Source organism: Mobula hypostoma, chromosome 4 (genome assembly GCF_963921235.1).
Source record: "Mobula hypostoma chromosome 4, sMobHyp1.1, whole genome shotgun sequence".
Classification (NCBI taxonomy): Eukaryota; Metazoa; Chordata; class Chondrichthyes; order Myliobatiformes; family Myliobatidae; genus Mobula; species Mobula hypostoma.
The window spans coordinates 160,207,352-160,231,102 of NC_086100.1; the positions used below are offsets into that span (position 1 = coordinate 160,207,352).

Here is a 23,751-nt window from a genome sequence, read left to right on the forward strand (position 1 = left end):
TTGAGACATGCTTCAGTCTGGGTGTAGCATGCTTGGGTTGTAATTAGTGCCCATTCATAACTGCCCCCGGGAAGATAGTAGTGAGCTCTTCTTGAACCATTGTGCACTTTCTGTTAAAAAGGGTAGGGAGTTACTGGAGGGAGATCCAGCAATGATAAAGGGACAAAAGTATCCTTCTGATGTGGAATGGTAGGAGATCTGTGGGCAATGCGGTTCCCCTTGTCCTTTACCTTTGCAGGATACATGTCGGGGAGGTGACTTTGAGGAAGCTGTGTCAAGTTGCAGCATTGCTTTGGCATTGGAGGCCAGTTTTTATTTGAAGGTGTCAAAGCTCTTGGTTTTGTGCACTCGCCCTTGCAAAAGTGGAGTGTTCTAATACACCAATGTCTTGTAGGCAGAAAAATGGTCAGCATCTCCTCTCTCACCAATTTTCTGATTCAATCTTCCCCTCAGTAAGTCAATGGATATATAAATCAATGTATATAGATATACATACGTGGTTCTATGTATAAACTGTTATATTGAACATTATACATGGAACAATACAGCACAGGAATAGGCCTTTCGATCCGCAAAGTCTGTGCAGAACCCAAACTAAACAGAATACCTTCGGCCTGCACATCCTCCATTCCATGCATACTCATGTCCCTATCTGAAAGCCTCCTAAACACCACCATCATATCTGATTCCATCACTAATCAGCCACCTACTATTTTGAGTAAAAAAATTGCTCCGCATAACTCAGTTAAAATTTCCCCTCTCATTTAAATACATATAGTTTAGTATTTACCATTTTTATAAACTAATTTCAGTTATCTCCTCAGTCTTCAATGCTCTAGAGAAAACAATCCAAACTTCTTCAACCTTTTCTCTAATCCAGGTATCCCCAGTAAACCACTTCTGAATTCTGTCCAATACTTCCACGTTCTTCTTGTAATGGGGCAACCAGAATTGCATACAATACTTCATATGCAGCAAAACCAAAGTTTTATTTAGATATATCAAATAGCCTGTTGCGACATTGACAAGACAAATGAAGAAAATCCCAGGATTGATCCCCTATTTGTACAGCTGGATTCTGCTGGATTGGCAGGCAAGTCTGTACCACTTATCCTGTCAGATCAGAGCTAGGGAAGGTGAAGAATTATCCATTGTTTAGTTCCTTGTAATGATCTGCTGGACTGTGGAAAGAGGGCAGACTTCAGTGGAGTAGAAAATGGGAGCCAAGCGAATAAGGCCATCTTCTTTACAGTTCAGCCCAGACCTAAAATTTCAAACATCATGGGACAGGGACATGTTTGCAGAGGATTGCCAGGTGTGATCAGGTCATCGGTATATGTGTGTGAATTAGTAGGCCAGGGTTACCGGTTTACTGGGTCTTGATCAAGGTCACCTGTTACCAAGACTTGGCCAATGGGTCAGGCGAATTCTGCGGAGGGAAATGGACAATCAACATTTTCAGGTCAAGGTTCTTCTTCTGGACAGGGGTCTTAATATGAAACAATAACTGTTCACTTCCCTGCACAGATGCTTCTTGATCTACTGAGTTCTTCCAGCATCGTTTGTTTTTGTTCTGTATTCCTGCATCTCCGGTCTGTTGTGTTACTTGTTACCAGGCTGGGATCACCTGTTACTAGACCTTAGGGCTCTTTTAAAGACACTGGCAAATTTTTGAGATTTGCTCAATGCCCACTTGTTGTGTATTAAACATTTAAGTAATATAGAAAATATATTGCTTGATTAAGCATACTTTGTCATTTACATAATTCATTGCAGGTTATATGTAAATGCACATGAATGGCATACATCATTATGCCACCATGTCACACGTACACACCTCGCTAAAGGTGAAACAAAACTGAGACATGTTCTCCTGGGCTCCCACATTTTCCTTTCAACTATGTTTTGGAGTTACAAAGAGAAGTTTGGATAAGTACATGGGTGCTTGGGGTCTGGAGGGCTATGGTCTGACTGCAGATCAATGGGATGGCATGGACTTGATGGGCTGAAGATCCTATTTCTGTGCTGTTCTTTTCTATGACTCCATGACTCTAAAAGATATCACCGGTAACAAAGAGGCCTTAAGATTTGGAAAGAGGAAGAGAAATTGAGTGTGATGGACCTATTGCTAGGGATTGGAGGTTGCAGTAAAAAGTGTGGGGTTGAAAGTTGTCCTGCTCAATGAGATAATAAATCACCCTACTTTGGGAAAGGCCTTGTTTTGTCCCTAATGCTTCTAATGAAAAATATCTTAAATTCAATCTGATGCCTATTGGAGTTGGAGGGTCAATTCCTCCCCAATACTTAGACATTTAGGGCAATGAAATATAACTGAGCTGTTTGGATGGCCACATTGGGTGGGTTTTGGGTTCAATAGTGGAAGACACCTTCAGAAAATGCCCCTCTCATCAGCTGAACTGTAGCATCCCATATTCCAACCTGAACTCCATTCAGATGAGAGGTTGTCTATTTATGAGGGATAAAGTTCAGAGAGGAACAGATATGCAAGTCCTAGAATTGGAGAGCATAGTGTCAATATGTGACCGGCCATCTGGGAATGAGATGAGGAGAAATTCCTTTACCTAGTGAGGTACAAAATTTTGAAATTTTATATCTAAGGATGCTCTTTTGTTGACACCACATGCTAAGATACATTATGCCCAGAGTACAGATTTTAACCATACAAATCCATATGCTCTCAAGACTTAAGTTATGATTTCTGCACAGAATATGGTGCACAAGTGAGTGATGTGGTATAATAAACATAAATAAAGATTCATGTGTATTCTTCTAATAATATAGAGAGTGGAAGATGGAAAGAGTGCAAAGAAGATTTATGAAGATTGTCAGGACTTGAGGTCCGAGTTATAATAGGAAATTGGGTAGGCTAGGACATTATTCTTCAGTATGTAGGAGAATGAGGGGTTACTTTATAGAGGTGTGTAAAATCACAAGGTGTATAGATGGGTGAATACACACTGCCCTTTCTGGATGTATTGGGAATCAAAATCCAGAGGGCATGGATTTAAATCAAGAAGGGGAAATTTTATAGGGAACTGAGGAGCAATTTCTTCATGCAGAGGATGGTGTGTGTATCAAGTGAGCTGCCAGAGGAAGTGGTTGATGCAGGTACCATAACACATTTTAAAAGACATTTAAGTAATTTCAGTACATGATGGGGTGTGGGGACGAGGATGTGGTCCAAACGTGGGCAAATGGAACTAGTTTATATGGGTGTCTTGGTTAGCTTGGATGAGTTGGCCCAAAAGGCCTGTTTCTGTGTTATTCTGTAACTCTAAGTGAACCTAAAGCATATGAATCAGGGGTTATATGGCTGACTCCAGATTTTACCTCATGTCATAAGATTTTTTACTTACTGTCTCTGGTATCGGGGGTATTGAGCGATTTCCTAAACTCATCATTCTCCTGTTCCCTGCTTTCATTGGTATTTTTTGTAACACGTTTTTACTTTGCTTCAGGCAGATGGCTTCCACACCTGCTCCATGTACTGTGTCATCCAGCAGGCTGCATTAAGCTCCCATTAGTCTGACTGTACTTTCATAATTTGCTGGCTTTTGCACTGTTAATGGTGCATTAATCTGATATTAATTCACAAGCCAACTGTTGGTAATCAAGATTAAAAGAACTCCAACTACCACAACAAAGAGGATGTGATGTAATCCAGTTAACACAGAGAACAAATACTGCCTGTTATTGCAAGATTCAACTTCCATAGCTCATAGTAACAGGAAAGGAGGTAAACTGTTATAAAAAAAAATCACTATTAACAGTTACATTATTGAGAATGGAGGCGTTATCTTTGATAACTTGAGCTGAACACAAGCAAGAGTTTCAGCACTATCTGTACACAGTTCCCAATAACTGGTTCCTTTAAAATCAAATGAATCAAGTGTGCAGAAGGTTTCACTGAATGGATGATATTCTCATTTGCTTAACTGGTGATCAAAGACAAACATTTCCCCATGTACTTTTGTATTTATTCTGTGATAAAACTAATATGTATTCCCATCCCTAGTTATCCTTAGAAAGTGATGATGTGCAATAGATGCCACAATGAATGTAGAACATAGTGCATAGAACATAGAACTGTATAGCATAGGAACAGTCCATAATGTTGTGCTGAACCAAATAAACTGGTGATTAAATGCCTAAATAAACATTACTTCCACCTACACAACATCTATATCTCTCCATTCTCCGCACATTCATGAATCTCTTGAACACCTCCACTGTATTTGGCTCCACCACTACTCTTGGCAGTGCATTTCAAGCACCCACCACTATATGAGAAAAAATCTCCCCCCCACCTCATACCTTAAATCTACTATAAGATATTTCATTACTGATGAAAAAAATTAACTGGCTCTCTACTCCATCTATGATTCACATAACTTTATAAACTTATATCAGTTCTCCCCTCAGCATCCATCACCATGACTTTGTGCAGTGGCAGTAACATAGCTGATTACCCGAGGCACGATTATTGCTTAAGTGGAGGATCAGAGGGATCTTGGGGTCCGAGTCCATAGGACGCTCAAAGCAGCTGCGCAGGTTGACTCTGTGGTTAAGAAGGCATACAGTGTATTGGCTTTCATCAATCGTGGAATTGAATTTAGGAGCCGAGAGGTAATGTTGCAGCTATATTGGACCCTGGTCAGACCCCACTTGGAGTACTGTGCTCAGTTCTGGTCGCCTCACTACAGGAAGGATGTGGAAACCATAGGAAGGGTGCAGAGGAGATTTACAGGGTTGTTGCCTGGATTGGGGAGCATGCCTTATGAAGACAGGTTGAGTGAACTCGGCCTTTTTTCCTTGGAATGACGGAGGATGAGAGGTGACCTGATAGAGGTGTATAAGATGATGAGAGGCATTGATCATGTGGATCGTCAGAGGCTTTTTCCCAGGGCTGAAATGGTTGTCACAAGAGGACACAGGTTTAAGGGGCTGGGGAGTAGGTACAGAGGAGACGTCAGGGTTAAGTTTTTTACGCAGAGAGTGGTGAGTGCATGGAATAGGCTGCCGGCAATGTTGGTGGAGGTTGATACAATAGGGTCTTTTAAGACAGGGGTCCCCAATCTTTTTTGCGCTGCGGACCGGTTTAATATTGACAATATTCTTGCGGACCGGCAGACCCGGGGGGGGGAGGGGGGGCTATGGTTGCCAACGGACAAGAGTAGCAGTCAAAGAAAGACTACAATGACCATGAAGCCTTGCGCAGGCACCAGAGCGCATGTGTGACTTGCGCATACGTGTACCTGCCGATATTATTCTCTGCAAAGCGTTTTTGGCGATTCTGTTCGGGGTGGAGGGGGTGTTCATCACGACCGGAATATTGGTAACAAGGGGCTAATACACTCAATTTCGTTTCTAAAAGGGTTTATCTAACGAATTTAATATTAAATACACAGCGCATAGTTTCCTCGCATGAATATAGCGATGTCAATTATCAGGGGAGCTTGAAGTAAGTGTTGAACGAACTTCAAGTGGAAGTGGTAGAGGCAGGTTCGATATTATCATTTAAAAGAAAAATTGGATAGGTATATGGACAGGAAAGGAATGGAGGGTTATGGGCTGAGTGCAGGTCGGTGGGACTAAGTGAGAGTAGCGTTCGGCACGGACTAGAAGGGCAGAGATCGCCTATTTCCGTGCTGTAATTGTTATATGGTTATATAAGTCAATTGCATCATAACATTTTAAGTAACATTTGGATATTAAACACACAGCACATATTTTCCCCGTATGAACCTATAAAATCATTGCAACACACCAGTATCGCTGAATCAGTGGGGGCCCTGGGCTTGTTTCCCCGCAACAAGATGGTCCTATTGAGGGGTGATGGGAGACAGCGATACTCGAAGGAGGTTCCTTATGTCCAGTTTATTTAGTTTTTGTTGCATTCATTGCAGAGATATGTTGGAAATGGAAGCAACGTTTTCAGTTCTTTCGTGGCTATCTCAGGATATTTAGCCTTGACTTTGATCCGGAATGCCGGCAGCGATGTTATGTCAAACATACTTTTCAGCCGGCCATCATTTGCAAGCTCGAGGAGTTGATCTTCTTCCCGCGCTGACATGGATGACGCGCAGTTAATGACCTCGTGTGCGTTCAAGCTCAACAGTGGGCGTGACAGGGAATGAGGAAAGGTGCAGCTGACTCATATCGTCAAATCATATCGTTTTCTCGCGGCCCGGTAGCAAATGCTCTGCGGCCCGGTGGTTGGGGACCACTGTTTTAAGAGACTTTTGGATAGGTGCATGGAGCTTAGCAATATAGAGAGCTATGGGTAAGCCTTGTAATTTCTATGGTAGGGATATGTTCGGCACAACTTTGTGGGCCAAAGGGCCTGTATTGTGCTGTAGGTTTTCAATGTTTCTATGTTTCTACCCCAAAGAAAACAACCCAAATTTGTCCAACCTCTCTTTACAGCATATACCCTCTAATCCAGATACTATCCCAGTAAACCTCTTCTGCACTCTCAGCGAAGCCTCCAATTCCTTTATATAAATGTGTGACCAGAAATGATGAAACCAGTAGAAATAAAGGTGCAGGGCTGTCAACCCAAGTTGACACAGAGTTTGAAATCTGTAATATACTAGCTGCTTGTCCTTTTGAAGGTGCTGATGGAGAAACTATGGCAGGAAGACTGAACCACCAAAGCAGGGAGAATGGATATTCAATATTGTAATTGGACTACTGAAAAAAAAACTGGTTGAGTTCTTCTTCTGTTTCCTTTTCTTTTCCTAAAGTTTAATGGCAGCTGGCAGACCAACATAAAGTGCACATCACTGCCTACTGAGTTGGAGTGTGGAGCAAAGAGAAGGAAGTATGCCCATTAAACTCCCCCCCACCCCACCCCACCCCACCCCCAGAAAACTCAACTAATATCAAAAGGTCGCATGTTTTTCAGAAAGTCCAATACACTCTTATATACATTACGATGGCAGTGATATCCTGACAAACTTTCCATGTTGAACTGTGTCTGTCCCAAAGATCTTCATTTAGCATGTTTCCTTTACACCTCACAGAGCCGCATTCAAACAATATATGCTGCTCTGTTTCTTGACAAGTGCACCCCTGACAAATGTCTGTATAATAAGGAATTATTCAACCTGGTACGTCTTACATGTAAATGTGTAAGTAGAACTTCTTTCCTCCTTTTACACCCAACTCCCAGTTGAGTTCCCACCATCCTCTGAATTACATATAAATACAGTCCTTTCTTTTGCTTATCCTAACTTTGCTGCCACAGTGATTGAATAGAGTTTTTAATTATGGATTTCACCTCCCCCTTTTGCAAAGGCACCAGTACATTTGTATCCTTAATTTTAAGTAATAGCTTGGCTAGTATGCCCGCCACCTTGAGCTGCATTCTTCTGGTTAGTGTTGAGATGTTTGAATGTTGTTGCAGCTGAATCCAATCAAATAAGCAGAGGGGGTTCAATCACATTCATGACATGCCAGCAAATGATACAAAGGATTTGAGGAGTTTGGACGAATGATCAGTGTGGAAGATTCAAACAAATGCCACATTTCATCAGCTTTTCAGACATCAATGTTCAAATATAATAATTTAATCTTCATGCATTGGACCCACTATTGCTAACTGAAAACATAATCAGCTTGTTAAAGAAAGCATGAACACAGAACTAGTGCATCCAAACTAAACATTTTGGACATTTCTGTTCATAGGTATCAGATCCGGAATCAACCCGTGTACAGGATGAAGCACAAAATTGTGACATCATTGAACTGGAAGTGCTGTCCGGGATATATTGGAGCTGACTGCCAACCAAAAGGTCAGTGCTGAGCTATTGAGTGCCTGGTGTTGGCAAAACCTGATGCACCTGAGTCACATTCAGGGCAGTTTTTGGGGTGTTTTAATCAGATTTCATGATTGTGCCACAGGATATATAGTGACAAGAATCTTAGTTTAAGTGATTCTATAAAGTACTTCCTCTCTGCACCGCCAGGGAAGGAAGGCAAAAACCTGTCCAGAAGGGAACCATAGATTTAGTCAAAGCAATGAATATTCCTGCACACTATAAGAGCATCAATGTGTGACCAGATTTAACAACAAATGAACTGGCACAATAGATTATGAAGCACTTGACAGGCAAATTGCCCGTGAGTCAGTAACAGAGTGATGTCTCACACTGAAAAGCCATTGACAGCTCCACCCCCACATTTAAACTGTGGTGGCCAGGAGTGGATTTCAGGTTTAAAGAGCCCCTTCGTTCCTCCTTTAAAGGTCACTGCACAACACTCAAAGCTGCTGGTTTCAGTCCACCTGCAATACACAGACTGAGAAGAAAGGAAGGGAAAGTTACTAACCTCTACTTGCTCTGTGTTCCTCCCTGCTGTTTGTGTAATTACTGCCATCCGCCTTTTCACTGTCACTTTGTATGCCTTCTCTAATTACTATGCTAAACCAGTATTACAGATAATAGCAAGCATTTACCACCCATCAAGAGCTGACTTCAGTCCCTTCTCATTAGATTGTAAATGACACCAATGCAATTTTGTGTCAAGATAAACTATCGTACAAACATCTTGATGTGTTATTATGCTGCGTGTGGTTTTTGTTATTTTTATTCCCATCCACAATTGATTGCTTTCCCCCGTTTGAGCATTTTTGTTTTGACCCCTTTATTTGCAGATGTTACCTTTGCCTGGGCTAACTCCACCAGTGGATGAACTGGTAAGGCAGCCAATGCAATCTAAGACTCTGCATACCCTGGACATTCTCTCTTCTCCTCCCTCCCATCAGGCAGAAGATACAAAAGTCTGTAAGCATTCACCACCATGCTCAAGGGCATTTAGTCATCCCACTGTTACAAGACTAATGGTTTTCATGTACAATAGGATGGACTCTTGACCCAACAATCAAACTTGTCATGGCCTTGGACTTAATTGTCTCTCCGTACTGCACTTTCTCTGTAACTGTTACACTATATTCTTCTTTCTGTTATTGTTTCCCTTGTACCACTGCAATGCACTGATGTTATAAAATGGATGGCAATAGAAGTTTTTCACTGTGCCTGGGTATATGTGACTATAATAAACCAATTTACCTCTGCACAGATCCCTATAGGATAAAGGGGAAGTTAATCTGTGTGGTCAACTCTTCAGAAGCAGAATAGTTTCTTGCAAATTTGGATGGAGGTAGGAATCAGATGATGGATTGAAATCATCTCTATCTATCCACAACCTTGCAGATTGGCGTATGGTAAAAAAAACGGCAAACATTGTTGTGATAAGCAAATCCTTTTAAGAAGAAATTGGAATGAAATTATGAAATCATATAATATTTAATTTACTTTAGATACCTAAATCCTGAACACTAGGCACAGTTCTCCTCTCCTGCTTGCTTTCCTCTGATATAGCTGACCATAGCAGGGCAGCCACATGGGAAGACAAACCCTATTCTCTAAAGCCATAGAGTAATACAGAATGGAAATGGGGCCTTCAGTCCAACACATCCGTGCTGACCGTGGTGCCACCAAGTTAGTTCCATCTGCCCACATTTTGGGTCATATCCCTATACACCCTCTTCCCCCTCCCCCATCTATATACTTATTCAATGTTTTTAAAAATTATGTTACTGCATCTGTCTGAATAACAACTTCCCCTGGAAGCTCATTCCATTTATGCACCAGCTTCTGTGTGAAGAAGTTGCCCTTCAGGTCCTTTTTAGATATTTCACATCTCTGTTATTGTTTTACTCTGAACTATCTCAATGCACTATTGTAATGAATCTATTCGAATGGAGTGCAAAACAATTTTTCACTGCACCCTGGTACGTTTGACAATAATAAAGCAATTTACCAAATTACCAATTTACTGCCTTAAACCTATGCCCTACAGTTTTAGTTCTCCCCTGAGAAAAAAAGGTTATGTGCATTCATCCTCTCTATAACCATCATGATTTTATACACATCTTTTAGGTCGGTATTTAATCTCCTACATTCCAAAGAATAAAGTCATAGCATCACAGCCAAGTGAATCTACCCATGACCACTGTCTCTCTTACTTGTGATAAATATAGGGTCTAGCCCCATGCAGTCCAAAGGTGGCATTGGCTTAGCCTGATTCTGAATTCTGTTGCATTACCTTTAATTACTGGAACAGGATCCACAATCCAGGACGATGGAGTTCAAATACAGCAAAGCCACTTCCAAGTTCAAATTTAAATAATAAATTGGAATTTAAAAAGGGTTGTTTTGTAAATGATTTTGGTGTAGTGACCAGAATTTGAAATCTACTCTGACCACCACTGCTCGAATATCTGACTGAAACAGACCTAATTAATTTCAGTGTGAAATATCAAAAGCAGCAGAATTTCTGGCAGCTGGAGTTTTCCACAGCCTAAATCAGGCAACTTTCCAGTGAGAAAGGAGGTCACTAAATATTCATGTGGCTCACCGATCTATGTGTTGGGCTCCAGCGAGCACCAGCTGCTCTTTACTGTTCTGTATTTTCTGGTTAAGTGACAGCTTCAAGGATCAGGGGTTCTTCCACTTGCTGCATCGACCTTGGTCTGGGAGACCCAGAGCCGCTGCCTCACTGCCTTGGGCTACCGATGTACCTTAGAGTTATCATATATCAGGTTTATGGTCCTACTCCAATCATTTTAAGACCCAATGTGCACAGCTGATTTGCACCCTCTTTTAATGCATTTACTTTTGTTATTCCTTCTAGACAGTGGTTTACTGTGGGACCTTGGAGATAAGGTATAGTTACTGGAAATGTTAAGTAGACAAGTTGTGTTGGAACATAGTCATAGTCATACTTCATTGATCCCGAGGGAAATTGGTTTTCATTACAGTTGCACCAACCAAGAATAGAGTATAAATAAATTAATATAAAACCATAAATAATTAAATAGTAATATGTAAATACCAGGAAATAAGTCCAGGACCAGCCTATTGGCTCAGGGTGTCTGACCATCCAAGGGAGGAGTTGTAAAGTTTGATGGCCACAGGCAGGAATGACTTCCTATGATGCTCAGTGTTGCATCTCGGTGGAATGAGTCTCTGGCTGAATGTACTCCTGTGCGCAACCAGTACATTATGTAGTGGATGGGAGACATTGTCCAAGATGGCATGTAACTTGGACAGCATCCTCTTTTCAGACATCACCTTCAGAGAGTCCAGTTCCACCCCTACAAAATCACTGGCCTTATGAATGAGTTTGTTGATTCTGTTGGTGTCTGCTACCCTCAGCCTGCTGCCCCAGCTCACAACAGCAAACATGATAGCACTGGCCACCACAGACCCGTAGAACATCCTCAGCATCGTCCAGCAGATGTTAAAGGACCTCAGTCTCCTCAGGGAACAGAGACAGCTCTGACCCTTCTTGTAGACAGCCTCAGTGTTCTTTGACCAGTCCAGTTTATAGTCAATTCGTATCCCCAGGTATTTGTAATCCTCCACCATGTCCACACTGACCCCCCGAATGGAAACAGGGGTCACCAGTGCCTTAGCCCTCCTCAGGTCCACCACTTGCTCCTTAGTATTTTTCACATTAAGCTGCAGATAATTCTGCTCACACCATGTGACAAAGTTTCCTACCGTAGCCCTGTACTCGGCCTCATCTCCCTTGCTGATGCATCCAACTATGGCAGAGCCATCAGAAAACTTCTGAAGATGGCAACTGGCACAACAACGAGATTCGCCAGCAGTGGTCACCACATGAGGCACTTCCTTGTGCCAGTAGCAGGCTGCTTCAGTGGCCCTCTATCCCTTTGAGGCTAGTTATGATGTCTCTGAGATGACTGGGCCTCCACTGCTGAGCCTGCCTCAGGAAAACTCTCAGGAGCACCTGATAGTGGAGTGGGGTGGTTGTCTACAGTAAGAGCTGTCATTTGTAATCTAAGTGCTTCAATGTCTCTGATGTTCAGAGATCTTTAAAAGCTATTAAAATTGAGCTAAATCAGTTAAAATACCAAATAATTAATTGAAAAGTAGCTAATTAAGACAAACCACACTAAAAATAATTAAAAGCATTAAACTAAAGCGGAATAATGAAACAGAGTAATATATCTTCCTCTTTGTCTTCTTATCTGTGTTCTGGAATACCCACTGAAACATAGTACAGTTTTGGAGAAATCCAGGGAGAAGGAGCCCAGCCACTGGATTCTTAGGGGAAGCTATTGGCTTGAATGAAATGGAAAAACTCCACCCCCAAACCTGGCAGTAATTCCAAGGCTCACATCGCCTGCAAGGAGGTCATTTTAGTTATCTCACTAGAACCCCAAATTTATCTCTGGGCATTGCCAGAAGACATGGCCGTCAGCTTCATAAAGCAATTGAAAGCCTTCAATAGAAAACATATAAAAATACCGCGGACAGTCAGCAGGCAAGGTGGCATCTGTGGAAAAAGTAGCAGATTTAATATTTTGGATGAAAGATCATTCATCAGGAAACAGGTTAGATGGAGGGTCTGAGAAGTTACCACTATTTCTCTGTCTACAGATACTGCCTGATACGCTAAGTGCTTCCCAAACTTTCAGGTTTTATTTCAGACTTTCAGCATCTGCATTTTTTAATTTTTCATTTACATATCTATGTGAAGCTAGAACTATGCCTTGAATCCCTGCAGCATATGTGAATGCTTGCCTCATAATACACATGCGCGTACATACACAGGGCACCTGATAACTGCAAAGACTACTTTAAAACTTCTGTATTAATTGTAGATTATTTGAAGAGACAAGCAGAGGAAAACCAAGCTGAGAGTCAGAGAACTGGAGCTGATCTCCCCAAGAATCCTCAATCCCGTTATGATCCAGGTTAGCTGCACTCAGTACTATTTAATTCTAAAGAAAGTTTATTACAGAGTGGCGGGGAGTAGCTGCTGTACTTATTCATTTCTAGGAACTGTGCATACTTATTCCTTCAGTGACAAGGGACTGGCTGCCTTATTTATTCACTTCCAGGATCTGGGTGTGCTTTCTGCCTTTTCAATAAGGGTGTTTTAGCCAGATTTATACAGCTTCTGATAAGGTAGATTGAAAAATGCTATTTCTTCTTATAGGAAAGTTAAGATCAGGACAGTCTCACATTAAAATTTGAGTCAGGTACTTTCCTCCAATGATGGTGACAATCTGAATTTCTTGCTCCAAAGTGGAAGGGTTGTGGGGTTCAATTTAAGGTTTCAAAACAGATACTTTTGACGGTAGGTAGATGATGACGTATAGAAGCAAGGTAGGTAAAGCGAACTGACTTACAGGCCAACCCTGATGAAGAGTCTCCAACTGAAACATCAACTGCCCATTTTCCACCATAGATGATGCCATACCCATTGAGTCCCTGTGGCTCCTTTGTATTCTGATTCAGATCGGTCTTGAGGTATTGAATTGCAGACCAAGTTTGAAGGACTGACTGGTCTATTATTCTTTTGTAGGGAGTCAGGAATAGAATTCAGTACAGGCTAATCCTTTCTCATCCAAGAATGTGATTGAAGGATCACTATCGAATCCCCTGAGATACATGAGTTTGGCTCAGTATAGTAGTGTGGGAAAGAGGCATCACTAATAATCCAAACTGTGCAATAAAGCTCAGGTATCTTGTAAGGCAGGGGAATTGGTTTAACATGGTGTCAAAACTAGTTCATAAAAAACTGATTAAAACAAATAAAACCTATGCAGGTGACACACTCACATCTGGTTTGGAAAGCGGTTTTCTGCAACCCATAAATGAAATTAGTACCTTAAAGACAAGATGTAAAACAAATAGTAAACATCCAATCACAGGGTTGAGGAATGTCAACACAAAACAAACTGGGAAAAAGTCATTTACAGTGACAGAGCAAAACACACATTGGGGAAATATATAACTACGTCTTGAAGGTCAGACCTTCAGTATCATTCAAGCAATGCAACATGCCAAAAACTGTGCCCTGTCTTTGGACACAAGAACTGAGAATTCTTGTAAAAACTGGAGAAATCCTCCCCACATCAGGAACCACAGTAAAGTTCCCAGTGGAATAATTACAGAATAGTATATCGGAACATAAGATCAGGGGCAGGAATGGGCCAGTGGACCACTCAAACCTGTCCCATGTTCATGGCTGATCTGTCACAGGCCTCCTCTCCCCATTGTGTTGGTTTCCTGTGGCATTAAATTCCTTCCTCATTCAAAAATGTATCTACTTCAACTTTAAAATCTCATAATGAGCCAGCCTCCCACAATCTTCCACAGTCAAGAATTATAGAGTCAACACCGTCTGCAGGAGAGTGTCCAAATGAACCTAAGCTTTGAATGAATTGTCCCCAGATCTTATCACAATGTTCCCTAGTTTGACATCTATCCATTCATGCCCCCTTAGGATCTGGAGGCACAGATACTGGAATCTGGAGCAGCAAATAAAGGACTGGAGGAGGTCAGTGGGTCAGGCATTGTCTGAGGAAGGAAATGGTCCTTTATCTGGACTGAAGGAGACTGCCAGTACAAATAGGTTGAGTGAAGAGGTGGAAGAAGAGCTGGGAGGTGATAAGTCTGGCGGGATGACAGGTAGATGGAAGAGTGGAAATAATGCCAGAGGCTGGGGAGGAGGTAGACGGAGGCACCAGAGGGTTGCAGATAGGTGCAGAATCTGATAGGAAAGGAAGTTGGAGCACAGGGTCAAATAAGGGTGCTGAGGTGTGCAGGAAAGAGCAATAGAGAGAAGGAACCCAGTGGGCAGATTATAGGGGTGATAGGCAGATGGGGTGGGTGGGGGAGTTGAGAGATGGAAAATGAAGCAGGGTGATGTGGAGGCAGGGATGGGTGCAGGATAAACTGGGTCAATCAGACAGAGAGAGACAAGGGGCAGAGGGGAGCACTTTACCAAAACTGGAGCATTCAGTGACCATGATATTGGATTGTAGACTACCCAGGAAGGATTACTACCCTTCAGGATGTTATATTTCTTAATAAGGTTAACCCTTGTACTTCTTTTATCCAAAGAATATATATCTAGGGATACAGAAAGAGATGTATTTGATTTTGTAAGTCTGTGTTTGGTGGAATTGAGTATCAGTTTTTTTCTTTTTCCCATTTGATCTTTTATTAATTCGACACAGGATTCTTCTGCTTAGGTCATTTATTGTTTCCCATCCCTGGCTGCCTTTGAGCCAAGAGGCTTGACAAGGCAGTTTGGAGTCCTGGCTCCTATTATCTCACATTTTCATCTTGTCGAATTGGAGTCACATATAGGTCAGAAAGGCTTATTTCCTTCCTAAAGGATGTTGGTGAACAAGATGTGTCTTTTTTTTATGATAATCTATTTGTTTCATGGAAACAATTCCGGATTTAGTTAATTAAGCTAAACTGAAATTTCCAATCTGCTTTACATGATTTGCATTTCCAGATCACTGGACATGAATCCACAAGGAAATAAGAACCATGAGCAGGATTAGGCTGCTCATTGCCTTGTGCCTAGTCTGCCACTCAGTGACATCAAAATCATCTATAACCTTAGCATGATTTCCTGTACTAACCCATTATCACTTGATTTTATTAATTTGAAAAATCCTGTGACCAAATAACAAACTATCCTGATTTGAAATATGTCATCCTTTCTTCACCATTGCTGACAACATTGACAAGACATAATTCAAGGACTGCAGCACTTCAAGAAGGCAGCTCATCATCACCATTAAAGACAACTAGAAATGGACAGCCTGTGAAGTCCAGATCTTTTGAATGAAGATATTTTAAACTATTCTCCTCATAGACTACACCACAACCAAGCTTAGTATCTTCCCCCAAACTTGGATATATTGCATTTAATCCCCTCATCCAATTCATTGATTTAGTTGGAACCCCTGAATACTCAACTATTCATAGCTTCTTAACTCATAAATCATCATTTTACTCATTTTCTATCAATTATCCAATCTGCAGCTCACACCTATATATCACCGCACAATCCCAAGGTCCCTAATTTAGTTTGAAACACCTGATTAAAGCCCTCCCAAAAGTCAAAATCCATTTGATCACCCTTATCAATTCTAGTTAGAATCTCAAAATATCCCAATATGCCTCTGTATTTATAACAGAAGCAATATACTGCTCTTAAGGCAATCAAAGAAAATGTTGGATGGATCTAAAATTATAGCCCGGTGTAATCCTGACCTGTTCTCCTAATTAGGTTACTTGAGTTTATGATCACTGCTATTCATCCTCAATTACAGTCATGATTCACCACCACAGCCTCAGTTCTCTGCTCTTTCATTGGAAAGAACTGGTATGATAACTGGGCTAGGATTTACAACTTTGAAACTTTTAGCTATTATGTTTCTTGTATGGCAAATCATTGTTCACAATTTCTCAGTATTGTAAGCTAGTTAAATTCCTCTTTAACCAATCAGGTCAGAATGTGGTAAAATAAACAGCACAGTGACCACAAAGCTGTAAGTTATAGAATGAGAAAGAATAGAAAGACAAAAAAAAAGTTAACATTGTGAAAGGGAAAAAAAGAAGCAGAGCCAACATTGCAGAAAAATCCATCTGATGTGCAAACACAAAACATTAAGTGCACCACAGTAGCTTTGCTACAATTTCTGTAATGCTGAGCAGATTATCTCAGGCAGCACGTTATGGACATAATTAGTAAGGTGGTGTGGAGGCAGGGATACTAACTGTACTTAACTATGTCCCTAGCCTAATATGACTTTGTTTTTCTTTTGTTCAAAGTATGTTCTTTCTCGTAAAAATTGTGTTTACGTTCTTCTTGGGAAAGTTGTTTATATAATGCTCTACGCCTGTGATGATTTTTACTGCACCAATGCATACATGTACTTATCCATATGCAAGTAAGCTGAATTTCGACTTCTGACTTTTACATATAAAAAATACCAATACTTCAATTTTAGTGTAGAAAATATTATGGGATATATTCCAAACTGCCCAGAACTGCTGTGACCCCTTAAAGGCAATGTAAGAAAACCTAGATGCGTGAGCGACTAAAACAACTTAAAACTTCACCAATTCCATCTTTGAAGCCAAACCAAAATGTAAGGAACCAAAAGCTAGAGGGAATAGGTTTAAGGTGAGAGGAGAAAAATTTAAAGGGCACCTGAGGGGCAACTTCTTGCAGAGGGTGGTGTGTATATGGAATTAGCTGACAGAGAAAGTAGTCGAGGCAGGCACAATATGGCATTTAAAGGACATTTTGATCAATATATAGAGAAGGAAGGTTTAGTAGGATTGGGTCAAACATGGGCAAATGGCTTGGGTGAACAATTATTTGGCATGGATGTGTTGGGCTAAAGGATCTGTTTCCATGTTGTGTGATTCTATGACTCTCCCAAACAAAAAAGTAAATAAATTGAGACTTTTCTCTTTATATTACTTTTAGAATCCACACTTCTGCAGTTCCTGTACACTTCTGAGATAATTTTCTTCACTTACCTATTGCAGCCCATTCCTAGTTTAAAATAATAGTTAGGAGAATGTTGGTAATATATCTTGATAAGTGGCATAGTTAAAAAAATCAATATACAGATTTAAATCATATGATAAAGGAGAGCCTTACAATTCATTAGACCAGGGTCCTGGGAGAATGTCACTGAATTAGACAGTTGACCAGCTGCTTCCATGTCTTGTGTCCTTAGTAATGTAATTGTGATTGGCAGCAAAGTTCTCATTCATAGTATGTCAGAAATTATTCCTCCTTTCAGTATCTTGACATTTAACTCAAATGCATTTGCTGCTTTAGGAATAATATGTGTGTGTTTTACTTGCATAGTGATTTCAAAATGCAAATATCGCGCTGCAGGTGCGGCAGCATCTCATATAATACTGGGAAAGGAGCACTAACGTTTCAGCAAGGTGTATATTAGTAAACCTAGGAGTCACTCACAGAGGGTAGTCATCCTCTGACTCTTTGTTAAAATACAAATAAACTTTATGTGTTTGGATTGAATCATAACTTTAATGGTTTGTTTTGATGTTTCAAAGCATTAGCAACAAAATTCAATGACAAGCTGTATAATCAGGAAATTAAACTGGGTCTTCTGCAAAAGAAGGTTGTAAACATTTCTGCCAATGTGAATGATGTGAGGAGTCTGCTGTATTCCCTGGAGGGCAAGATAAATGAAGATAACGAGAAAGATCTTCAGTCAACTTCAAAAGGTACGGCAAATATTTGCAATAGGCTTGTACATTCTAAATTAGGCAATGACTCACTTTTCTTATCACTGATTCTGAAAGTAAATGAATAAAAAGCAGATTTCTTTCCGACCTTTGTAAAGAAATCTAATATCCCATGACTCAGTGCAGTTGGGTTTGAGCAGTCTGGCTTGAAGATGTGGGTGTATGGATTGCAAATACTTTTGAGTTACCCAATTCAGTTTATATAGGCTATTTGGCCTATATTATTAATGGGTTGCATGAAAGCAATGTCATACTCTAACACCCATTCTCAAGTGTCCAAGCTGTATTGTCCTTGGAAATGTGACTTACTTCTTCATGGTGTCTCACAGCTCCAGTGACATGGGTTCAATCCTGACCTCCAGGGCTATCCGTGCGCAGGTTGCAAATTCTACCTGTGACTGCGTGGGTTTCCTCCAGGCGTTCTGGTTTCCTCCAACTTTGTAAAGCTGTGATCTTGGTCAGATTGGTTGGCCACTGTAATCATTCCTAGTGTGGCGGAATTGAGGGGTGTGTGGGTGGTGGTGTTGTTTGGTATGTGAGAGAGAATAGGTTACAAATGGTGGAATGGGATTTTTGGGGATGTTCTGAGAGATGACATAGATTCAGTTGGCTGAATAGTCTTGTTCTATGTTATAGGTAGGAAATATGCTTCAGAGAAAGCATCAATGAATTTGATTATGGAACAATTGCACTGATGTCGTGTTGCCTTTCTAAACAACTGTGATTGACCAGTGGGTGTCTGTCTAATTAGATTAGGTTAGATTAATTCCATGGAATACTTCATTGCACACTGTCAGAATGAAATGCACTTGTAATTTGAAGGGTGAGGGGGTTTTGATTTGGGGAAAAGTACTTACAGAATTTTGTTCCAGCCCTCCCATGTGTTTGCATGTTGGTTGTCTTATTGATCTCCTTCAATCGAGGTGGTGTCCTATGGGCTGTAAAAGCAAGAGAAATGATGTTATGGAGATCCATGAACATCATCTCTCCAATCCGGGACTAAAAGTGAATCCACTCCTGATCAAACCAAGGAGGGAGTAAAGCCAAAAGTGGGGTGAGCAAATCCATGGCCGGAATGCTTTCCCAGCTGTTTTGTAGCATATCTATCAAGAAAAGGACAATGAAGTTGAAGGAATTTGTTCCCAACTAGCTTTAGGTAATTGTTTGAAGGGTGCACTTCCAACAATACTCCAGAAGCTTAACACTACCCAGGACAAAGCAGCTAATGCAATTGGTAGCTCATTCATCTTCCTAAACGTTCATTCCATACACCAATCACACACAATATATTATCTACAAGTGCACTGCAAATCCTCACTTTGGCCACTTCCAAGACTACATCTTCTACTATCAAGAAAGACAAGGGCTCCTGGTATATGTGATCACCACAAACTACTGAGTCGCCTCCAAGTTATATACAATCTTCATTTAGAGATCTATTGCAAGTCCAATGTCATTGCTGGGTCTAGGTTCTGAAGCTCTCTGCCCATCAGCATTGTGGAAGTATCTTCAACATGAGGGGTTCAGTGGTTCAAATAGGTGGTTCAGCACTACAATCTCAAAGGCAACGAGGGATGCTGGCCCTGCTAACAATGATCATCATCGGGTGCTGTGCCCAGTTTGAGCTTTGACTGCCATGGCCCACACACTCCTGTTTCAGGTCAAGTGGATCAATTCATTGGTATTCATTTCCAGTTCTCTGGCTGCTGTCCCCATCATCATCTGCCTTTGCCTTCCTCTTGCTTTCTTCCCTTCAATCTTTCCCAGAATTACCGTGCATTCTAACTCCTCTTTCCTAATCACATGTCCAATGAAGTTACGTTGCCTTTTCATGATCTCATACATTATTTCTCTTTTTGTGTTTGCTCTGTTCATGACATCCTCATTAGATATTCATTTCGTCCATGATATTCTTTGCATCCTCCTCAAAAACCACATCTCTGCTGCTTCAATTCGTTTCCTCATGTTACTAGATATTGTCCAACATTCTGAGCCATATAACATAACTGGATAAACGTAACATTTCAGTGCTCTGAGGCAGGTTGTCATGCCTAGTTTAGTGCTGGTTAGTATACTCTTCATTCTTGTAAAGGTATCTTTTGCCATCCTTATTCTTCTTTTGATGTCTAAGTCGCACCTGCCATCTGATGTCACCCAGCTTCCTAAGTAGCAAAAGTTTTGTACATGTTTTATGTCTTCCCTGTTTATTCTCAGCCTGCAGATAGAATTCTCCTTCTTTTTGGATATCACCATACATTCTGTCTTTTTGCAATTGATAGACAGACCCATTTTTGCACTTTCTTCAACAACTATATCAATTAAGTTTTGTAGTTCTTCCTCCGTACTTGCAATTAACACAGTGTCATCTGCATATCTAAAATTATTGATGTTTTCACTGCCAACTTTGATACCCGTGATGTCTCTTATTTTTGATAATATTGTTTCACTGTACACATTAAACAGATCAGGGGAGGAAACACACCTTTGTCTAATGCCTCTCTTGATTTTCGTAAACTGACTCACTTCTCCATCTATTCTTACAGCGGCAGTTTGTTCCCAGTATAGACTTCTGATTAAGTGGAGGTCTTTTGAATCTAGATCTAGAGTTTCCTGTAATATTTTGAATAACTTATTGTGTTTCACTTTATCAAATGCTTTTGTGTAGTCGATAAAACAAACAACCAAATCTTTTTGCACTTGAATAGCTCGCTCTGATAGTATCCTTAACATCAATATCGCATTTATTGGACCGTTATCTTTCACAAAACCACATTGTTCTTTGCCTATTTCAGCTTGTATCTTACTTTTAGCTCTTGTCATCAAAATTCTTAGAAGTATCTTGGTGATATAACTCATTAAACTTATGGTCCTATGTAATTCACATTCTATTGCTCCAGCTTTCTTAGGAAGAGTGATAAATACTGATTTTTTCATCTCTTCTGGTATTATTGCAGTCTCATAAATGTCATTGATTAAACCAGTAAGTTTTTCAATTCCATAATCTTGAAGGGCAATAATTTGTTCTATTACTAATTCATCAGGACCTGCTACCTTTCCTTTCTTCATCTTATTTCAACACTTGTGGGCTGCCCAGTACAATCTTCAGAATGTATTGGCTGTTGATGCAAACAACACATTTTACTCTATGTTTCAATATTTTAATATGCATGTGACAAATGAAACTAATCTTTATACCTTTCATCTATAAAAGCACTGCTGTAATGAATTGTGTGCAGGACAAGTTTTTCATTGATATTAAAATCAAATTAATGAGAAAGGGTGGGGGATGGTGGAAATTAGGGATATTTTTTCTCCTCTTACAATAACTATTCAAGAGGCAGTGCAAATTCTCCTTCGTGTTCTCCTCATTGGCAACTGCTCTGCTCAAGAGTGCAAGAAACTGAAAAGAGTTATGTATATCAAGGAAACCAGCCTCCCCCTCCATGGAGTCTGTCTACACTTCTCACTGCCTCAGTAAAGCAGCAGTATGAATGAAGAACCCACCTATTCCAAACATTCCCTCTTCTCCCCCCTCCCATCTGGCAGAAGATACAAAAGCCTGAAAGCTTATAACACTAGCTTTTTCCTGCTTTTATAAGACAACTGAAAGGAAGATGGAAGTTTTCAACTCCTTCTCAACTACAGCACAGTTGATATGATCAGGAGCATATGCATTGCTTCTCCTCCCTCCTTTTATGAAAGATAATTGTAAGAGGAGAAAAACATCCCTAATTGCCACTTTCCTCCACCCTTTCTCATTGATTTGATTTTAATACCCTAGAATTGCTGGCAAGGTCGTTGTCATGACCTTACAATCGATCTTGCACTGTAGCGTCCACCTACATTGCACCTTCTCTGTAACTTTATTCTGCATTCTGTTTGTAGCTTATACTACCTCAATAGCAGCGTGTCAGCACAGCAGTTAGCGCAATGCCTTACACTGCCAGTGATTACTGATCAGGGTTCAATTCCTGTCACTGGTCTAAGAGGTTGCATGTTCCCCATATGATCACATGGGTTTCGTTCGGCTACTCCAGTTTCCTCCCACATTCCCAAGAAGTCCACAGTTCAAAGTAAACTTATTATCAAAGTTTCTATATGTTGCTGTATACAATCCTGAGATTCAATTTCTTGTGAGGATCCACTGTAAATACAAGAAACACAATAGAATCAATGAAAGACCTTTCCCAACAGTGTGGATATTCAACTAATGTGCGAAAGACAACAAATTGTGCAATTACAAAATGAAAAAAATAAATGATGATAATAATAGTAATAAATAAGTGATAAATATTGAGAATATGAGACAAAGAGTCATTGAAGGTGAGTCCATAGATTGTGGGAACTGTTCTGTGATGGGGTGAGTGAAGTTGAGTGAAGTTGAGTGAAGTTATCCCCTCTGGTTCTAGAGCCTGTTGGTTGAAGTATGGTTAGAGTTAGGGTTAGTGAGTTGTGGGCATACTATGATGGTGCCAGAAGCATGGCAACACTTATCGGTTGCCCAGTACAATCATCAGAATGTATTGGTTGTTGATGTAAACAACATATTTTACTGTACGTTTCAATATTTTAATGTGCATGTGACAAATAAAACTAATCTTTATTCCTTTCATCTATAAATGCACTGCTGTAATGAATTGTGTGCAAGACAAGTTTTGCATTGTACCACAAAACGTGACAATAATAAATTAATTAGCCAATCTTAATTTTTTAAAAGCTGGGTATGACCATTTGTTATGGATACATCAGTTCATTCCTATCACTCTGAGGATGGACACTTGCTGTTAGATTTAAAGCCACGCTCACGCCCTTCATTCATGTAAAGCTAAGAACCTTCCCAGAAGAGCTGGTGAGGTTGTCTTCTTCTTTCAAGAAGAATGCCCTTTTTGGTGACATGCTTACACTGACAGCAGACAAATAGGTCATAAATTTTACACTGAGCTGCAGTATTGATGTACACTGCTGCTGTGAAATCATTCTCTTTTCTTAAGGCATTGTGCCCTTAGATCAGCCAGCTCACACTGCGAATGCACACTGCTCGTCACCACAGACTCGCAGGTTCCTATGCAATCAATGGAAATTGACACAGGTCCACAGCAACTAGAGGTCAAAGGTCATTTGTTAAATTATGTATTGGGCTCAGTCTGGTCCCAGTGCAATTGAGTCCACAGCATACAAACTAAATTGCCTCGTTTCACAGTCTGGCATTCTTGTGACCTAGGGCTCGAAGACAGCAATGCTTCTGAAAGGCTTTGAAACTAAAAATTGTTAAGATTTTCATTGATAAGGAATTTCCAGAATGAGACTTGTAGTATCATATCTGATTTAAGTGATGTGCTGTGGAGACTTTGCCCCAATTTTCTTTGCAAAACTGACATATTCTTACTCCGCTCTTGATCTCTGTTGGAATTATAAACATCAAACTTATTCAGTCTCTTTGACAGAGTTTCTTCATGTAAACTGATGTGAAAAACATTTGAGTGGAAGAGCTTAAGTGTCTGTGACAATGTAGGCAGGTTAAGATGAAAGCGAACAGAGATTTGAGCTTGGAATTACAGGCTACTGAGGGCAGAGGGGAGGTTGGAGGCAT

At 40.5% G+C, this 23,751-nt stretch overlaps 1 protein-coding gene across 1 annotated transcript in view; it reads left to right on the forward strand.

Moving 5' to 3' along the window:
- Positions 1 to 23,751, forward strand: part of LOC134345724 (multimerin-1-like) — a 67,246-nt gene that overhangs the window by 28,427 nt on the left and 15,068 nt on the right. Inside the window, exons 3-5 of the mRNA XM_063046844.1 lie at positions 7,711 to 7,817; positions 12,719 to 12,811; positions 17,967 to 18,140. Of these exons, the coding sequence (XP_062902914.1) occupies positions 7,711 to 7,817; positions 12,719 to 12,811; positions 17,967 to 18,140 (374 nt within the window). The remainder of the gene's footprint in view (positions 1 to 7,710; positions 7,818 to 12,718; positions 12,812 to 17,966; positions 18,141 to 23,751) is intronic.